The sequence below is a fragment of the Rhopalosiphum maidis genome, chromosome 4 (assembly GCF_003676215.2).
Source record: "Rhopalosiphum maidis isolate BTI-1 chromosome 4, ASM367621v3, whole genome shotgun sequence".
NCBI lineage: Eukaryota > Metazoa > Arthropoda > Insecta > Hemiptera > Aphididae > Rhopalosiphum > Rhopalosiphum maidis.
This window is the reverse complement of record NC_040880.1, coordinates 27,933,875-27,956,574: the sequence shown is the minus strand read 5'-3', so window position 1 is coordinate 27,956,574 and position 22,700 is coordinate 27,933,875. Positions and strand designations below refer to the sequence as shown.

General features: G+C 26.2%; 1 protein-coding gene across 1 annotated transcript in view; it reads left to right on the top strand.

The window, feature by feature from the left end:
• Positions 1–22,700, top strand: part of LOC113558750 (hemicentin-1-like) — a 318,777-nt gene that overhangs the window by 150,548 nt on the left and 145,529 nt on the right. The window contains exon 3 of the mRNA XM_026964278.1: positions 624–832. Coding sequence (XP_026820079.1) covers positions 624–832 — 209 coding nt within the window. The remainder of the gene's footprint in view (positions 1–623; positions 833–22,700) is intronic.

Genomic DNA, 22,700 nt, shown 5'->3' with positions numbered 1-22,700 from the left:
GTTTTGTTTTCAAATTATTTAGATGCCAATAAATTTTTATGATGTTTAATTGACAGAATTTATTATTTCAAGAAAACAAACTGGTAGACAATCTATATCTATGATACCAATACAACGCCGTTAACATCTCCGTGATTTATAATTTATTTGTTTTAAATTTTTGTGGATAAATATAACCATTTGAACGATGTACATTTTAAAAATATGTATTCAATGTGAGAAATAAGCAAACGGTATAATACTTAAATATTTGTTATTTAAATACATTAAAATAAATAATTTACACGCGCAGTGCCTTACTTGATCACGATCATTTTTATTTTTATTTCATCATTATAAAACATTACTAGTAGATAGCTGTATAGTTAAAATATTCTAAATTATTATCTTTTAGCATAATCCTTTAGGGTTGGCGTAGAACTATAGAATCATACTTACTGGGGTCAGATCTACATATTTTCGACGGACAGATATTGATACTATTGATATACCTATAGGAAACTAATACACTCACGTTTCGGTGACCAAGATCAGATACAAACACCTCAAAAACCTATAAACCAATGCACAACATTATCTCATACATTGGCTGACAACGTGACTAAATTATTTTATATTTACAGCTTTGACGTAAGAGGCATGCCGTTGGATCAAGCACACCATTATTCAGCGCCGAATGTGTTCGGCAACCGTGCCTCCTTCCGGACAGTTACAGATCCGGCATGTCTATTGGTGGATGAAGTGCACCGGAACGATGAGGGCGTGTATAGATGTCGTGTGGATTTCCGAAATTCCGCCACCAAGAGTTTCCGATACAACTTGTCCGTCATCGGTAAGTGACCTTCTATACCGATATTATATTTATACAAGCATATTTAACGGTATTTTTCTGTCGTGTTAAAATACGTATAAATCTGCAGGAGCAATGGCATGCTGATTGTTTGATAAATATAAATATTTTTTTTTTATATATATATTGTTATTTGTTTGTTTGTATTGTATATTTATTTATTTAAATTTGCCTAGAATTGTGTATGCTACCTATGCGAGATAAGTTATTTCTTTTACCCGAGTGTAGGATATCTTACAATATTATACCCATACAGGCGGACGTGTCGGGTTTATGTTTTATTATTATTATTATTATTATTATTTATTATTATAGGTTAGGTATTTTGAGTTATTAGGTATGATAATAATCATGAATATGAATTATTGCGATAGTCCGATAAAATATTTTTTTTATTTTATTCCAAAAAAACCTGAATGTGGAACCAAGCCAATATAAAATAAATATAAAAAAGAAGAAGAAAATTTGTTCAACATAATCGATTGAAATAATTGCTAAAATTACATAATAGTAATATTATGTTTAAGGGTAATTATATAACGTAGTTTATGGTGTATTCAAACTAAACAACACGAGAAGTTAAATTGATAGGTAACACTTATATTTCCTATAACAAAGATATTGACTTCGTATAAGTAACAACTTATAAGACAATCAAAAGTCAAATGCACGCAATAGGAACCTACTACCATAAAGTTCAAGAGACAAATATATATTATCCTTTACTAATATAGTAATATCCATATTATGCTGCGTATTCGCGTGTTGACAATCATAAATAGAAAGTTATAACGATGAGCAAATAACTCAAATACAATATCATAATATAGAATCGACTAAAATGTAAATAATGTAAGAATTTCGTTGTTCTTTACTAACTGTGTGGTTGTTTTAAAGTATATTCATTTTACAAAACGTTAAGCAATAACAATTGTAGCAGAAACGAAAAACATAATATTATAATGATAATAAATAATAAAAAATATAATGATATATTATATTATAATACACCGAATATAACAAAAATCACCAGGAGGTGTAATTAACCAACTATGTAAGTAATAAGTTATTTAGTTATAACCAACAATTTTTATTTTTATCAATTTTTTTAAAATATGGTTTTAAATATAAATACTAAATTATGATAACTGTTAATTAAATATTTAAAATTGATTAGATCAAGAAGCGGTATTACATAGTAATTACCTAGTTTATTACATAATATTATATTATATCAGCTATTTTTACTTCGACCTATATACATGTTTATTTTAAATAATATTATTATTATGTTATTAAATTTGAATAAATATTGTTGTACAATGTACATAACAATAAATTTGTATGTCATTATGTGTTGTAATTTTTATAGTAAAGTATAACAAAATATGCAACTCATTTTCAAGTACTTCTTTAAGCCAAGCCGGGAACAACGCTGGCGCCTTTATTATTCGACTATACGAGCGCATAAAACTAAATTAAATATAAAACTGGGAAAAAGATTAAATAATAATAATAGTAAAAATAATCCTTGTTGAATATTATGACTATACGTGATTTTAAACAAGAACAACATTGTAAATAACAAAACATAGGGCAGTGAATAAATAGATAGATTGAAAACAAATTGTGCATTTATGTCGACAATAATTACATCAGCCCGGTGTTCCAAAGAAATTAAAAAAATCGCATCTAGTTTTGTGTTGTCATTAATATATGAATAATTTATTATCGACTGGTTTTAAATTAACACGGTAAACGCGGCATTACCACTAAAGCCGAAAATGAATCATCATTCGTGTGGTTTAAGCTTTCAGATAAACAATAAGCTTTCACGTGTAATTATTGGCTGAAACCCAATTTAACGTTTTATTTTTATTTTTAAATTGCATAACTAAACGAAATTAATTCATTCCATAGTGGCGAATTGTAATAAACTTTTATTTAAAATTAGTTTACACAAGCATTGCTTGCAGACAAATATTTAATTAAAAAAATTAAACCAAACGAAGAACATTTATAATATGTACAACTTAATTGAAAACAAAAAAAAAAAATAAATAAAATTGTTAAATAGTTAGATTTCTTTGTTTTTACTGAGTTAAACAATTATTCCAGATGTTAGTCATTCAATAAACGTAAGTGTATATTATTTTTTTTAACTTGATGCTTAATATAAGATTTTATTTAATTACCACTGTAATAGTTTTCTCCACCATCATACAGTTTTAAATGACGACTTGTGTTTCTAGTAGCGTTCCAATAAATTAAAATAATTATAACTAAGATAATTAAGTAAACTTAAAAATGATAAAAAATAAATAGAATTTGAATAATGTAATAATTAAATAATGTAAAAATAGAGTAAGCATACTTGGTGAAACATCCTATATACATAACATTAATTTTAATATTTAGACAGTATTAACCATTAGATCGCCACTATGCAAATAACATAAGTCACCAACAAAAATCATTCATTCTCATAATAAATTGTGTTCATTATTACTATTTGAAAATATTTTTATTTATAAACAATATCAATTGATTGAACTTGAGTAAGTGTAACACTTTTGCAAGGCATATTACTAAAATAACGACCACCCAACTTCAACAATTAAATGCTTTTTTTTGATATGTATAATTTTTGGCCACCATTTTCAAAATTATTCAACCGTTACAGTACTGAAATTTCGTATTTTATAACTTTCCGGTAGAATAATGTAAATAGTGTCTATAAGTGTTGATAATAATTGTTATAATTTAGTAAAGACATAATTATTATATCATCCGAGTATAAATTCCACAATAACATAATTTTTTTTTTTATTCATATACATTGTGATGAGATTGGTATTGTGTGGTTTTACCTAATACTAAACAAGTTTTGTAGTAAATAATACTCGACCTGTGTACAGTGTACTCATGCGTGGGTATATTGCAGTCTTGACTGTTATGTATATTATTACTAATTACTATACATATGACGAAAGTATACAATATTATTGCTGTAACCTCAAATAGAGAAATATAAGCATGGAAAATGACAATAAGTGATAATAACGTAGGTGTTATGTAAAAATTCCACTTATTGTTCCCAAAAGGGTCATACTGTAAAAATTCCACTACTTTTCTGTTGATTTTATTTCTCAATATCTAATTAATATGCACACTTCATGTTTAACTTCAAAAGCATCAATCAAAATGAATAATGAATAAAGCAAATTTATATAAGAACTACTTATAATAAGTAATATTTACTTTCAGAATTTAATAATAGATTAATTTATAATTGTGTATTTCAGTATTTGTGTATCTTTATATGAATTGTCACTATGTCATTGACAATTATTATTACGATGAAAAGTAGCTGGTGTGATATTTTAAATATTATAAATACAGTGGGTTTGCGTTAAAAAATGGTGAACTATGGTTAAGCACATATTATTTTAAGTTCAAATATAATTAAAAATGTGTATCATTCTGTAATTTATTTTAGGTACAGTAGTCTTTCAAGTAAATTGTTATGTATTATTTTTAATATTTAAATATAACTCATATAAAAAATCCTATTTATTTTGTATTGTTCTTATTTTTCAAAATTGAACCATGAAATTTATTTTAATAAATTAAATACAATTAAGTTATCTTATTATAAAATTATTAGCGTTAAACTTCGAATACAATTTTGTATAATTTAAAAATAAAATATAATGTCAAGTGTATCACGATTATTCAAAATATTTATATATTTTTCAATGAGTTTCGAGTTATTATGATAGCTGATAATTATCTTCGATATTATAATAAATGGTATGGTTTTTTTAATTAACACTTAAATATTTTATATTATCCATGCTTATCAAATCACTTTGCTTACTTTACAAATACTTCCATCAATTAAACAATTTTTATGTATTTATTTATTAGTTTAGTGAAATCGATTTATTTTTTAAAATAAATATCTAAAAAAGTAAACAAAAAAAAACCACAAAAACTGATTGAAATCTATAAAATTCACCTATATTATATAATATAATGAATTTACTATGATTTATTATACCTATTATATATCACACAACTTGAAATGGCCAAATGAGATTAGGAAATATCAGATTTGAATAAAATCTTAGATTAAATTAAGCCATGAATAATTTATTGCTTTTTGTAATGAAATCATTTACGAATATAACTTTTATTGTACTCTTTGAAATAATTAAAATACTCGTACCATTAATTTGATTACCTACTAAATATAATAGAATATTATACAATATATATAGTCTTATTTGTTACACAGTGTTAAAATATTTAAAAAGTAATTATTATTTTGTGTTTAATATTTATTTTTTGACAGTAACAAATAATATCAATAAAAAAATATAATATCTTGGACTAAAAAACTTACTACATACATATTTATGAATTTTAGTATAATGGTTTAATTTTTAAACATAATTTTTTTACTGTTTTAATTTAGTTGACTTATTAGTTATTATGTTTATTAGTTATGTTGAATAACTCACTCGATTAATTTTCCACATAAATGAAATGCTAAAATAATTAAATTAGATACAGTTAATAATATAAATAACCAGTGTTTAATTGATATAAGACTTTAAAAGCATACATATAGAAAACATTAATTGTTGGAAGTATTAAATTCTAATACGCTTACAAATTATTAAACAGCTTGATAAAATCTATTGGTAAATAATTGATAGTAGTAATGAATGATACTTAATATAACTAATATTTGACTTATTTTAACTAAAAAACCCAATTCTAGTATTGTATTATTTATTATTTTTTTTTTTTGTCCTTTGTAGGTTTGTTATATTTATATTATTAACATTTAAATGTTTTGGGATTAATTAACATACAAAAATGTGGTAAAATTCGTAAAAAACATAATATTGACTTTAAACTGTTATATAGTCGTAAATGATAAACTACGTATATACTTATATTATAGCAATGTGGAGTTGTGTTTCGTGATGTGGCCTGAGTGTGCGTGTGTGGACGTTTAGTAACTGCGATGACAATACGGTTTAAAGACGATGTTTTAATTAAGGAAGTAGTATAATGGAAGCTATGAGAAACTGGGAAATTGCAGTAAAATTAGACAGTCACAGGGGGTCGGAGAGTGCTGGTTGAGTCGAAGAGGCAAGTGGAAGAGTCAGTCCATTTAAGAGTAATGTAGACAATATTAAACCGAGTTAAGTATTATTTTATAAATAAATGGCGCGTATAGTATGTACGTAATTTAAGTATTATATTATAAGACGAAAAGCCGCAATACTATCGCAATCACCGTTATACCTATGAGTACATCTATTGTGATCCACTAATGCTAGGTTTATTATAGATTACCCGGAAATTGAAATTTATATATTTGATCCATTCCGAATGTAGGACACATATCAATATAATAGCATAGTAATATTTAATAATTTATTTTGTTATATTTTATACAACTTTGATATATCATGCTGTGCTTATAATTTTTTTATTATTAATAAATTTTATTATTCTCTCAGTAATTATTCTAGTGTATCGAATGATATAATAAAAAATTATTTGTCTCTATTTTTATAATAATAATTGATTAATAATTTAATATGACTCAAAGTTGCATCGCTGGATAGCTCTTTTTCTGGAGGCCTCAGCTTTTTTGAAATGTTTCTGATTCATTAAATCTGTTTTAATTTGTTTTATTAACTTTATAAACAGCGTTTGTGCATACAATGTAAAAGACAGATATAAATGTATAGATTGTTCAAACTTTAAATTAAAAAAAAATATACACTTAACCATGATATTTTTTTATATTTGTGTTATGTAATGTAATTTATACTAATAATATGATATATTGTGAGAAATAATTATTTATTGTTTAACAATTTTCAAGGTTTCTAGGCAGAATAATGACAACGTAAATACATTTATTAAATTGCCATTGTAGATTGACATAGACTACACACGCTTGATGATTTTGTATGTATCGTTTATATCTTTAATTTAAAAAGGCAACAGAATTATCTGTTATCGTCAACGGACATATTTCGTATTCATAACACAGACAGCGTTTTTAAGTTTTGAATTTACGATTATCAAAGGCATTTACATTCATATTGTTTACGGTGCGTTACTTACCAATCAAGCTTATCAATAAAACATAACATTTTATGTTTACGGGTTTTCTGAATTTCACCTTTGCATATAGTTATATCGAAAACTGTATACGCTTGCAGTCTACTTAATCAGAGCCGTGCCGTTGACATTTGGTGCCCGGGGGCAAAATTAAAAATATTCGCCCCCTATTTTATTTATCATTATGCATTTCAATTGTTTTGGCGCCCCTTTAAACCATGCCCCCTAGTCCCCCCACGGCACGGATCTGTACTTAATCCATATATGATATCGGTAGTGCGAAATATAATATAATATAATAAAATAATCATTAATAAACTCTCATGTGATATAACTCTTTGTGAATCGACATTAGTCGCAGTTTCCATAAATTATCATAATAATTATAGTGTATGCTATACACAGTATACACCTTATAGAATTATTGGTTGGCCATAGAAATATGCAAATGCTATCGCCCATCACATATATAATACTATTTTATATGTAATAATAGTATTGTGTATTATTTTACAGTAAATTGTATCTGTATAGTAAATTAGCCGTGCATTCAAACAAAATAACTAATATCAGTAAAAAATAACTTTGAAATCAATGGTTATTAATTATAATCTGATTTGTTTATACATCATGTACATGCACCTATATGAAGAACGCAGGTATAAAATATAGGTAACTACAATTATTGATGGGCAGTAAATATTGAAAAATATACGCAATTCTAATGAAATATATCCACATGTTTTGTTTGTTCAAGTACACAACTGTACAAGTAGGTACTTTCTGGTTAAAGAATTCATGATATATTTTCATAATTGCAATTAGAAACTTACGCTGTTGAAGTGTTATGTAAAAATAAATTTGGACTTTGCGATTTTTAATTATATTAATTTATAAGTTTATAAACCATAAGTAAGTGTAATAATTTATATTATTTATTTATACACATACAGTCTGCATGTGTATTATATGTTGATTTATTATACATATAATTATGGTTTTAAGTCGTTCGAGAAGTTGTATTATCAATTAAAAGTAAATAATATCTCATAATTAATACATCGTATACTCTACCAAACTATATAGTGTATTATACTAATTAAACAATTATTACTGTAACAATGTACATTTATTTTATATTTTAATTTTGTACATATATCTAGAAAATTTAAACGTGATGGAATGAATACACTTTTACGAGCTTTATAAAGCCAAAAGTAAAAATATATTTTGAATAGGTACCTATCTAAAAGTTTTTAAAATGTTATTTTATATAGAAAATGATAATTTAAGTTAAAATATATTTTAATTTTCTACGAATAATATATTTTGAATTAAATAAAATATTAAGTTATTTCATGGGAATTAATTGTTAATTTATGTATGAACATTCAAAGTAGTAAGAGTTGTAAATTCTAATGCTCATAAAAATATAATGCAGCTGTATGCTTAATTTTAGTTAAAACAATTTATAATGATACCTATTTTTATTATTTTAACAAATATTCGTAGAAAATTAACTTCAAGTGCTTATAACAAAAAAATGTGACTAATGACAATGTATTTTCTATATATTTTATGGTAAGAACAACAACTAATGAGGAAACTTATATAACATATAATTCAAGCTGTTTTGTTCACGAACAAAAATTCCATGATGCATAAAAAAGAACAAATTCAAAAATTTTAAATATCTATAGATATCACAATAAGAACCAAACATTGTGTAAATATTTAGAAAAACACAATACAATTATTTGGTACAAACTTTTCCGTTTCTTCTTTATTTTTTCAAGATTACTTTTAAAAAGACTGATGGAACAAATTTTAAATTTAACCCATCAAAGAATCAACTACAGTCAATTTTCTACCACATGTCACTCTCCAAATTAAAATTATTTTTTCTATCATAAAAAGTGTCTTTAGACGTAAAACAATAAAATTAAAAAAAAAAAGTTATTCGCACATTGTAAAACCAATAAATATATCTATCGTTCCATTAAAAATCTTATATTTTCTGTGTAATAAAATTTTAGTATACAATCTATAGTCGAATGGGTAAACTCTTTGAAGAATTTTAATATGTAAAATAAGTATAATAAAATTTTGTTTTAATGTACTGAACTCCAAATATATAATAGTATACGTGTGTACCAACATACTAAAGAAAATGTTTACTCTACAAATTCATGAGTTGTATGAAGTATACAGCTTTGTTAAGGTATCGTATAATGTAATGTGCTTCATCCGTTTAATTGCATTTCGTAGTTTTCATGTAAACTAATATTATTATTATAGCAGAACAGCTTGAGATTTTAAATATTTTATTAAAAGAGGTAATTTTTAAATTTTCTGTCTGATTTTACTATAGTAAGTAAATACTTTAAAATATTAAAAACATTAAGCCAATTTAAGAAAACATAATTTTTAATGAATTAAATCCAGAATTATTGTCTGGATGAGATGTTCTATTGTTTTAATTATCACAAACACTGTGTCAATAGGAGATAATATATAAAAACCACTCCATATTTTTGTTTATTTTTTTTATTCGTATTAATTTATCATGAAATGTAATAATGTTCAACAAAAATTTATTTTTAAAATACAATATATTTTTATGTTTAAAAGTTTATAACTTTGATGTTTGATATTTATAATTGATACTCTTATTATAAGCAGCTCTGAAACATTATAATTTAAATCATTAGTTTAATATGTTTTGTTATCACTATTTTTTTCTGCAGTTTATATTTGAAAATTTAAAATAATATTGGAACTTATTAATATAGATAACTAATTTATATTTAATAATACTCAAATACGTATTTTCAGTATATTTTTTTTTCGTGAATTCATTAAAACATGTTTTCAAAGTAAATTTAACAAAACTTTAATAAGCTTTACAGGCAAGTTACACACTTATAACAATTATTGTGTTCAGAGTAAGTATATTTGAATGATAGACCTGAGATGTATATTTCTCTAATCGTTTAATAATATATTTATAACAAATAATTGCAATAAAATAATTATTTTTAAAAAATTACATCTTAAATAAAACAAATAAATATGTATCCATCATTTTTAATTAAAAGTTATCTCTTTTATATTTGTCTACAGAGCTATGAAATGCAGCTATATTTAAACACGTTTAAAATTAGATTTAAAATTGTTCAATAAAAACAAGTGTGTTTTATTATTTAAAAGAAAAAAAATAGTTTAGTTATCTTAGTTAAAAGAATAAATTAAAATGTCAACAAGTAGATATTGTGCATATAATCATTAATATTGAATAAATTTATCTTTACTATATTATTACTATTAATATAATAGTGGGTTTTTCATAAATATATCACTGCAAAATCTTTATTAGAACTCGTATTTCAAAATTATTAATACTAAAACCCATTATATAAAACCATGTTTTTTTTTATATATAATAGTATACAATTTTAAATATATTAATTTTCTTTTTTTATTATTTAAATTTTAATACGAAAATAAATACAAATTAAAATATGTATTTATCATTAACATAATATAATGTATTTTTTATTTTAGCTTCACATATTTGTTATTATAAATATTTGGAGTGACTGTGACACTATTATTTTTTATTTACTAACAGACCAATTGCAATGTTGCAATGTACTGAATGATCAAAACAGTAATGTTTATTTTTCTACGAATCATTATGAAATAAACACATCTTATACTATTTAGTAGTTTAGTTATTTTTTATTATTTGGTATTTTTAATGTGGACAGAATATCGAAAGCCATTATTTTTATATATTTTGTATTTAATAAGGCATAAAACTCGTCTACTTTTAAATTATTATGGATACGTACAAGTATTTCATTTAAGGTACAATTGAGCAACGATTATGACTACAAAATTGTTGAAAATAAATAGTATTTTCATTTTATATTTTTAAATTTTAAATTTAAATCAATTGTATCAAGTACTTTTAACAATGCATATATATTTTTTTCATTGTATTATACTAATGCGTTATGCATTCAGTACATTATTTTAGGTTTTATTTTTGATTATATAAATATTTAAATTCATGTTAACTGTATTTTTATTTATTTATTTTTTTTTTTGGTTATCTACACATCTCTGGTTTTCAATTAGTGTAGATAATCGACACTCCACTCTAATATGAAATATATATTAGCACATATTATATTTGTATGCTTAGATATATTATGTTGTTCATTGAATATTATACAGTTTTTCTTATGATTTAAATAGGTAGGTACCTCAATTGTTTTCCTCAAAATAACGTATTATATTATAAATTCTATCATTTTTATTTCGTTATCGGGTTATTTTGTAGGAGTATTAGATTTCACTTTGACCTAATATCGATTGTCCTTAGACATAAACCAAGTCCAAGAAGATGAGTGTTTGCCTGACAATAATGATAAGGTGAGAAAACAATTTCTCCGTAATCCTATGGTCAGATCGCATAGCTTCGGATTTATAATATCTGTAAAATCCAGAAGCCCATGTTAAAATGTCCCCGTCAAACTGTAGAAACTCTAAGCAGTCGAATCACGTATGAACCAGTAGCCTTTTATTATGATAAGCCGATTTTATCTCATCGATTTTTATCCACATTTATACTCGTATACTCCAAATTGGTTTTTCGGGATCATCTCACACTCTTCTCTATATAATAGTATTCCAAATGATCATAAATATATATATTTATTATATTATATCTTTATAGTGTACATTTTGGAAATTCGCGCAATGCTAAAAGATAATTGAATATAATGTAAATTATTTTCAATTTGAAGTTTAGCTTGAAATCATCGAAACGAAACATATCTTTCTGTACCGGACGTGTATAAAAATATTTAGTATTTTACGCATTAGATAAGCGTTTTACTAGTTGAGATTATTTGTAGTACTTATATAATAATATTTATATAATGTTCATGTTTTTTTGATCACGCACTGGTTAAAAAAATTTTTTTTCAACTTTATTAATTTGATACAGTTAGTGTTATTGTATTCATATAGCTACAAATTTCTATTTATCTTTTGTATGATTATGCTATCAAAATAAAATTTAGCTTCCTAATTCAATTGAACGTTTTTATATAACGGTCAATTTAACAGTTATAGTTTTCCACCATTTTAGACGAAATCGGCGTTACCGCGCTTAACACGACACCACTTGATTCTTATTATCTACTTACTAATGGAACCTTCTCAAGTGCGGTATAGTAACCGACACGTGAATACCTTTTTCTGCTTGACCCCAGCGACCTGTTATTTTCTGTATCGCAATAAAACTTCCATAGACATTGTATTTTGTAAAATATTATATAAAATTATTTTTTTTAGTTAGTATATGAGTACACCAACTACGAACTACATTATATTGTAAATATATTTACAATACAATATAATTACGATTGTAATCGTGTGCACACATTCTATCCTATTTATTAAAAATTATTTCCAGTTTCTCCATTTACATATGCATGTTATGTTTTTAACGAATATTATAAGCATACAATTCTATGATATTATACAATGTATTACAAAATAGATGTTTGGCGATCTATTCATATTTTATATAATCATATTAACTATGTTCTAACGAAATTAATTTTAATCAATATATTTTAATTCATTACTAGTACGTAGTTATATTAATTATTTATTTAATATCACACTTTTAATTAATCATAAACCATTGACATTCATTTTATATTATAAAACAATATTATAATCATCATAATGAGTTCGCGTTTCTGAAGCTTTTTAAAAATTCAATATCAAATGCGCCGTTATAAAAATATTTATGAATCATTATTATTTATACGCACTCATGATTTGGACTGTTTGCTAAAGTCTAAAGTTCCTTCATTTTTAAATTTTCAATTTCATCACGGAAAAAAGACGTTGAATAGTCTGTTTTGGTGTTGGTGTCACAATTTGCATAGTGCTTATAGCATTTTCTTCGTCGGTTGCCCGAGTTCTTATAGTGAACAAATCGAACAATGAAAGGTCATTAACCATTTAATAGTGTTCGTCATTCATTTAAGCCCTGAATAATATTGTTCTCATAAAAATCTAACCGTATATTGGAGTTTTCCGTTTACAATCACATATTTACATCAAACGATAATTTATTAAAAATAGACATTATATAGGTACCAAAATATTTTCATCAAACACAGTTAAAACCGCGGTTTTTATTACTTTAATTTTCATTCCACGAAAATTGTTTAAAATTTATCAAATTTTCAGGAATTATCTTATTTCATGAAACTATAGTAGTTCATTAAAATGCGTTATGGTAAATTGACGATTATAAAATTTAATTTTTTTCCTGATTTTCTTAATTAATAAATAATATTTTATATTTTAATATGTTTAAATATTGTATTAATTAAGTCTGCGTAATTTTTGTTTTTGTCGTTATATTATATGTAATTATTATAACATCACTATATATGACAAAATAAAATATATTTTTTTGTAGATACGAAACCATAATGTTTGACTTGGATATCCATAATAATTGTGAGCTACTTTGTTTTTTTTTTTTTTTTTGTGAGAGAATGCCGTGTTTTTCATTTTGAGTACTTAAATTAAAAATTCCATTAAATATCCGTATTTTTGATTCAAAATACTATGTGTTTATATTTTTTGTGTATGTGTGTGATTGTTATACAAATATAACGTCATACAACGAATTGCTATTTATAATACTAGGATAAAAATAAAACACGTGCTATTGGTATAAAGTATTTAAATACGTATTTTTCAAAAATTCCTAATAATAAAAAAAAAAGTATCAATGCAAATAAATGTACAAAGTCAGTACTTTTATCAACTTTTGCATTAAGCGTCAGTACTTTTCAATAGTAAAATACATGCGGATTGTTCACACGATTATGGCAGCAAAATATATACTGACCCCCTACGCCAAATTCAAATATTATTCAAATGTGCTATAATAATATATTGGGGTTAGTAATCATCCATCAATCATCGCATGCATTTACACACTGTTTTTGCTGATCGATACTGTCGACCATCATTACAATGCAAGAATTTCGTAGGTTTGCGGACCATAATTTATTTCTACTTTATCTGTAATTTTGATATATTTTTATTGCGTACACACGAAAATTATTTCGATTGTACACTATTTGAAGTTTAGCGAATAGTTATGAGATTATGAAATTTTTCAACAGTTCATTATTCATTCAATGGATTTTATCATCATATAATATACATATAAAATAATATCCATGTATATTTATATAATTGAATTAATTGTTGGTTATCTGTTGTGATTTACTTATCTAACAGACACGTTATATTTTCCACCCCATTTTTGTTTATTTACTGGAGTTCGAACGAATCTCTTGTATAGCGATACATCGGTGAAATAATTATGTCAGTCTATCTTACTTCGAACTTAACATTTTATGAATACAATTATAACAACCAACCAAAAGTATATAAGCAATATACAAAATTAAAAAAATTAAAATATCTTATCGATATTTATGCAGTAAATACATTTTCTGGGATAAGCACGACGTTTTCGAGTGCATAAGATATGCACCTCAGTGCAAAGGATCAAAAGTGTTAGAGATTTGTATTGCAATAACGGATATGAAGTGTTCGATTTATATATGACTGTGCATTGCTTTATGACAGTTGATTTCTTTGATCCATCTGGTGCAGGAAACGCGGTGTACCATACATAAACCCATTGAGGATCCAGAAGATTTTTTTTTTTAAAGTCCCCTTTGTGCAAACGATGTGTTTGACAAATAATAAAAAAAATTTGGGGAGGAACTCAAAAGAAATACACGACAGTCGAATACACTTTCACGTTCGGTAGATCAACAAATAAAACGAAGTTGTTTATTTTTATTCCTCAATTTCCTAGTAAATTTTTAAGTCAATAATAATAAAAAAAAGTATTGAATTGTAAGTACACGACCATTTGAGGTTTATTTCTATTTTTAATTTCTTATGCACCATATGTCTACTTATATTTTTGCATATTGATCTTAAGCACAGGTGGTTAATTACTAATAATCAAACCTAATTATATTATCGAATGTATTCTTAAAAGAAATGCCATGAAAAACATTTAAAACATTAACGATTTATTTACGTCTAATTTTTTGAATATGTGTTATACATTTGAATTTAGTAACTAATGCGTTAACAAAATAGGTTAACGGTACATATCGATATATTTAAAAATTAAACATAAATATACTAATATACTATTTACTTGTGTATTATTAATTTTGAATTTAAATACCTATTGTTCAAAAATAATAACATAATTTATGTTATTATAATTATAAATACAATTTTAAAAAATTTGTTGTTTAATTTGAAATGTGTCAAGTAAAAATGTTATTTTAATTGTATATTTTTATTATATAAAGTAATTAAATATAATATTATAACGTTTTGTATTAGACGACTATTGAAATATGTCAATGTTACTCGGAAGCGTTGGTACGCGGAATACTATAAATTTATTTTTCGCAATAAAAAAATCAACTTTTTCATCAATATTTTCACCGTGACGAGTTCGTCGGATACCTTCAGATAAACAATGTTTACGATTTCCAACACTGAAATAGTCGTTTACGTTTATTTATAGTAATGCGATTTATACTGCGTAGTAACGATTGTGCAAAGCAAGAAGAATAATTTCAGTCTAAAACGGTCATAAATATCGCGTACCTTTGAGCAAATCGTTTTCACCATCAAGGCTATAGGTTATTTTCACGGGATAATTTGCCTAGATCTCATCGTATCGTGCGGAGTAGGCACCACTCGTTTGTAAAATAATCTCATAATTAAAAATATACAGTTTCAAGATTTCGGGTAATTAGAAAATAAAAACTTTCATTTTACGTACTGCAATAGCAGCAGTAGCAGTATCTACTGAAAGTCGATTGCCGAATCTACGTCACCGATGGCCCGTGTAATAATAATAATAATAATAATAATAATAATAACAACATAAAAGACTATACAGCCTGCAGCACCCCCCCTCCCGGGGGCTCGTTCCGACGGGTTGACCTCGGGCGGACGGTCGCGTCGTCAGTGTAGTGTCGTGTCCTGTATAATATTATTTTATTATACAACGGCTATGTGCTTATATATATATATGTGTGTGTGTGTGTGTGTGTGTGTAAATAGTGATGGCGGAATGGCGTTGAACAATGAAGGATAAGAGGCGCGCAGTCGAGGTGTCGGAGCAAATCATCAGTCAAACAGGACGTTTTAATATCGTCAAGATATCCATTAAAATCGGTTGGCGGCGGCGGCGGGGTGGAGAGAGTTTCTGGCGCGAGCGAAAAAGAAACGGTAGGGCGCGCGCGAGCATAAAATAAAAAAAAATAAGTTACGAACACGATATCTCTTCGCGGCGGCATACCTCCTCTACGCCAAAAATCGTATTGTATTTACAGTCGGGAATTAGTGGGTGAAACGAAACGATATTACGATCGGAGCACTGTACCTGCCACAATTATATAATAATAGTGTACAATATAATCTATACGCCCGCCCGCCGCCGACCGCCCGTGTTCTAATTAAAACCATCGGCGTGTTTGGCCGATTGTTCGAGCGGACCAATTTCGTTGCGTGCCGTTCGGTGTATACACTATATAATATATATGTATACATACACGTCGTGTAATAATAATATTATAATATATACACCTTAAATCATTATTATTATTCATACTAATAATAATAATAACAGCAACAACAACAATGATAATAGTAACGATATCATATTATTGTAATGTGTTGTACACCGCGGACCGCCGCCGATTGATTGTCAGGGACAGTCACTAAAAATGAATTAATACCTACGCGGTATTCATATTCCGTATAGTCCGACACTCGGACAATGATAATAGCTGACGTTTCTCGACCGATTCGACGCTCGTGCAGTCGTATTCGTTTTGTTTCGGTCCGTGTTTTCGACCGCGGAGCACCGATCGCGTTTGACACCCAATTTAATATAATAATAATACTATACGACGGTTATTATTCGCATTTGTCGGAACGGATAAAAGAATTTCGACGATAATGATTTGTCGGACATGCAATTTAATGGCGTATCGCAACAACGGGAAAACGGTAATCGCTACAACTATAGTATTATTATTTCCGGCACGGGCTAAAAAAAAATAAAAAATACATTAAATATTAAAAACCCATCAAACGCCACGTAAAACTATCATAATTATTATTACAACCTATCATTTAAGTACATACGGAATTTATTATTTTACCGTTGTACTGATGTTCTTAAAAGTAAACATATTCAATTTTAATCGGTTAATTACATTTAATTTCAGTCAGAAGAGTTGAACGTGCGTAAATATATATTACGCACACGTGTAGGTATAATATGTAAATACATAACGCTACGTATATTCACGTAGGTGTTATATACATGTAGTGTATGTATGGCGCTATTGCGTGGGGCGTAGATGTACTTAAATAGTATATACTTTTCATAGAATTGTTCTTATAACATCAATGCAACCTGCAGATCTCGAGAAGCTCACGAAAACAATAGACGTGTAAATACATTTAAGTACCTTAACGTTAAAATACTCAACATTATATGTCAAGAAACTTTTATTTAAACGATAAAAAACATATTTTTTTTAAAATGTATTCAGAAAAAATCAGAATTTAAACACATTTTTGTTTACGTAAATAAGACTCTTGAGCAACATGATAAATATATATTTATATATACATATATACAATATACTTTAGTAATCAATAACAACGACTTTGCAAAATTGTTAAGAAGCTTGTCATGAAATCACCCTCAGAGGATTCTCGTGACAAATGTACCAAACGTTTCCGGTTGGTAACCAAGTAACCAACAAATACGTAAAAAAAAACCAAAACTATTAGCCAAATATAATCGTACGCCCACATCATCTACATACTGCAACTACCATAATATTGTTTTAAAACAATATTATTGTTACCGGAGATATACGATGTACCCCTCCCCCTATACACAATACCGTATTTACGAATGCGGACGATAGCAGAATACAATATTATATTTTACAAATGGCATAACATTTGAATAATTTTGATTACGAGTTACAATAATATTTAACAGCATGAAATGTTTATCTTGTAAAAATTACCGACTTTGTAAATATAGGTATGCGACTGGCACGAGTCCGTCGAGTCCATTATTAATTTCCAATATTGCATAATATCAATAATAATATGCACATATAAAAGTAAATATAAACATATATAAAAAACAGTTATAAAAAGTTGGGTGTTCACTGTACAAGTATTTAGTTTAACAATAATAAGCTCTCTGTTGTGAAATAATAAATTATGAATCTCGTATAATTATACATACATTGTTTTAAGTCACGACATTATTTCAATATTAATAAATAAAAATGAAGTTGGTATATTATTTCGTATTAAGTTTGATCTAATTTAGTACTATCCAAAATTACATAGGTAAAATCGTAAAATTTCAAACAGATTTTAAACACTATTTTAATAGACACTGTTAATATATCATCAAAATAATTATGTTTACGTTATACTATTCAATTTTATCGCTAGGCCTATATTAAATACGTATTATTTTTAATCGAAGATAATCTATAGCGACAAACGTATTTTAACTTAAAAATAATAATAATAATAATAATAATAGGTACCAATTTTAAGGATGTGAAAGGATTTTTTTACTGTGTTTACTTATAATATTATTTCAGAATCCCTCAGGAGATATGAATTTTTGATAGACGGAAGAAACTAAGATCATTGTTTACACTTGTAAACAATTAATTAATTTATATATTTATTTATAATTTTTTGAAGTGAAATAGAAAAATAATATCTACAACAGATCTATGTATAGTCTTATCAATAATAAATATATTTATAATCATTAAGTGGACGATGTTATATTCGTATAATTCCATAACATTTTTAATAATATACCTGATGGCTGTTATAGTTTATGGTATTGTTGTCTGATCAATATGAGTGCAAACCTTAAAGGATCAAATTAAATTTTTAAAATTCTATTTTTGGTTACTTTAATTTTCAATGATAATTTAATTTGTCATTTGATAATTTGATAACACTATTACTTTACGTAGAAATTTCAATTAATAATATAAATAAAAATTCGTACATGTTATATTATTATGATTATATGAATACGTCATGATTAACCAATATAATAATTCAACGAAATGAATGTTACTATTGTCCGCATAAATTTAACAACGAAAATAAAATAAACCTTTTTATGGACACCCCGGAGAATATGATACCTAAATAATTAAAAATATATAACACATTTTCAAATTTTACGATTTGGGGTAAATCTAATTGGAATAATTTGCACCGTACCGGTATTTATTGTTTTAGACGGTAGTGTCGTATACTACCAAAAATATATTATTAAAAAAAAAATACGAATTTAATTATACTTAGCTTGTACATTATTAATATTTTTAATAATATTATGTTGTACACGGTATACTTGTATGTTGGAAACATCGGATTAACTAAAAATCTTAGCTGATGGGTATCGTTTGAATTAATAACCACTAATAGTATTGATATTAATACTATCTTGGTTTAATATCATTGAAGTTTAATTTTAGTAGATTTTACTATGAAGAATCTAATTTATACGTCAATTGTTTGCAAGTCCACACGTCGGAATTTAATACTTACCACTATAGAATCGTTTTGTATTGATATTTTAAGACACATGTCCTACTCTAAAAGTAATTGGTTTATTTGGTAGTTTTCGTTGATATACTGTTGGATATTCGCTACCAATAAAATTCACCGCAAGTTATCGATAATGAGATGTCTCGTAGTTTTGTTAAGTATATACAACTATCACTGAAACCAGTGGCGTAACTTTGAATCTTAAACATGTTTTTCTTATTGTATTTACAAAATTAATAGTGGTAGACATTGTGACATCCTTTACCCTTGAAATAATCAATTTATGTGTGATAACATTATAATTTAATATTCCTTGAAATTTTGTAGGATTGTACGACTGGTGAAAATTTACCAAATTATTACTACTATCCGTATTATAATAATAATATATATATATATATATATATTATATATTATTATTATAATTATTATATTACGTATAACGAGTACATTTTCTACATAATGAAAACTTATATTACAGGAGAATTTATTATAAACAGTGTTAGTTGCGATGGAGGCATAAGAGTAGATAAAAATTTTTATTAACTTACTGTAGGTTTACGTTTTTCTTCGGTTCACTACACGGATCAGCCCATCTGCACACTGTGCCGAAGCATTTAGCAGACAAAGTACATTTCGTAATTAAAGCTGGGAAGACGGGAAGTCTTTTACTTTTTACGAACAAGTTGGAAAAATACAAACGGAGTAATTGTTTGATCCACAAATAGTTTTTCCAACAACTAAAAAGCTTACTACGTCGACTATGTATTATAAAAAAGGAAAAATGTAGGTAGCTGGTCTACTGCGCAGTAAGTATTGATTGTATCTCGCAATTAAGTAAGTGACTGTAATATATGTGTTAAACTTGAGAGAGAAGACAAATTGTCAGCATATATTAATAATTTATTTTACTATAAGTAATGTGGTAAATTGAAATAATTCTTTCCGAAAACATTTCTTTTTAAAATTGTATTATGCATATAAATCTGAGTATAATAATGTACGTTTAAAGTCCATCAATAATATTTTCGAATAACAATAAAATGACTAAAAAGGTTATTCTAAGTTTAAATATCTTATTTCATTCAAATTTTAACTTCAAAATAAGTCAATAGAAAAAATGCTCAGAAAAGAGTAAAAATATTTTGAAAATACAATAATTATATTATATCTAACCGTTATTTGTGTTTGATTTTCACCAAAAAAAATAAAAATAAAAATATTTCTATCAAAAATGTGTTTTGCGTAAAAATTCCGTAAAAGTTTTTATTTTTTTTCCAAGTATTTTGAAAATACTGGAAATATTTACTTTTGACCCCTTAGTGTACCAACTACATCTAATTTTCTATCAAAACTACTTTCAAAGTTTAAAATCGGAACACTTTTATAGCTCCAAAAGGTGATGACTGACAGAAAAAAAATACACGCACACATCATAGTAAAATCAATACACTCATCGTCCCTCTCAAAATCTAAAATGTAATCATTGTTGCGTTACATAAATAAACACATGAGCACGTCAATTGATATACATATATATCCTGGAATTTCAGAATTTTTTCAAGTCACTGCTTTTTTTGTTAGTATATACATTTTGACATTAAGCCTGGATTTTGACCAAATTTATGAACATTCGCTGCGTTATTCAATGCAAATCTCACACTGTCATCCTCGACGCTCGCCCTATAGTACAAAATCAACTTATTTACTTACGGTGATATACTTCGTTGGATGTTTTTTATACATAAATAATAATAGTAATGCTATATAAAAATATAGCATACAATTTCCATACATACATGCACACTACACACATACGTACACGATGGAATTATAAGTACCCAGTCGTCTCGATGACATTATAATATTTACATAGGATACGTTTTCTTTATAATGTAGAATAACAGATACGGTTTTTATGAATGCATCGTATGCAAATAAATTAACGATGCGAACTATTCAATTATAAACAAATATAAATGGAAACATTATCATTTAAGTCCAGAAAACTTATATAAGTACCACGGTAATATTATGATCGTTATTAATGAGATACAGAAATAAATTGAAAACAAAACCGTTTTGTACTTTCGACGGTGAGGTGAGGTCCTCTGCAAATGTGCAGACTTATTCTAGGCGTTATTGCGCGCACCGTACGTGTACGATACATACTTTGTTAATCTACATGTGAATTCTGGTATGCCTTGTAATCGTATGGGATAATAATAATAACAAACAAGAAGCTGGGCATAATGTGCTTGGTCTTAGATTAGTTATACCATCCATTATGCTTTAACGATTGTTTGGAAAATAACGAAATAAATTTATAGCCGGAAACTCTGGATGAAGAATATCTATAAATTGTCATTTGACTATTATATATGTATGCATAATATAATATTTTAATGGATCGTTCATCATAAAGCATATTAAATTTATGATTTTGCTAAAAAAAAAATATTTAAATTAAAATGTTCTTCATTTTTTTTTTTTTTTTTTTGTAACAATTTATTATAACGTTATTAAAATACCGATACAAACGTCTAAACCAGTAAGGTATTATAAACGTTAAAAATAAAATTTAGTGACTAATATTTACTTAAATCACAGACATTATATTCAAATAATAGGTAATAATGTAATATATTTATATGCATAGAATATAATAGTGTGCGTACGTACTTATGAAACAAAAGCGAATTTGGTAATAATAATTATGGACGAGACGATTTCAAAATAATTATTTTGAAAAACCGCATAGCTGTATTTGTAATAAATATCATGTCTTAAATCATAGTTATACTTATTGATTTAAATCGCATGCATAATATAGATTATAGATTTCTGAACTGAATATTGGGATGTTGAAAAACGGTTTACTAATAATGTTTGTTTGAACGAGGCAAGACTATTA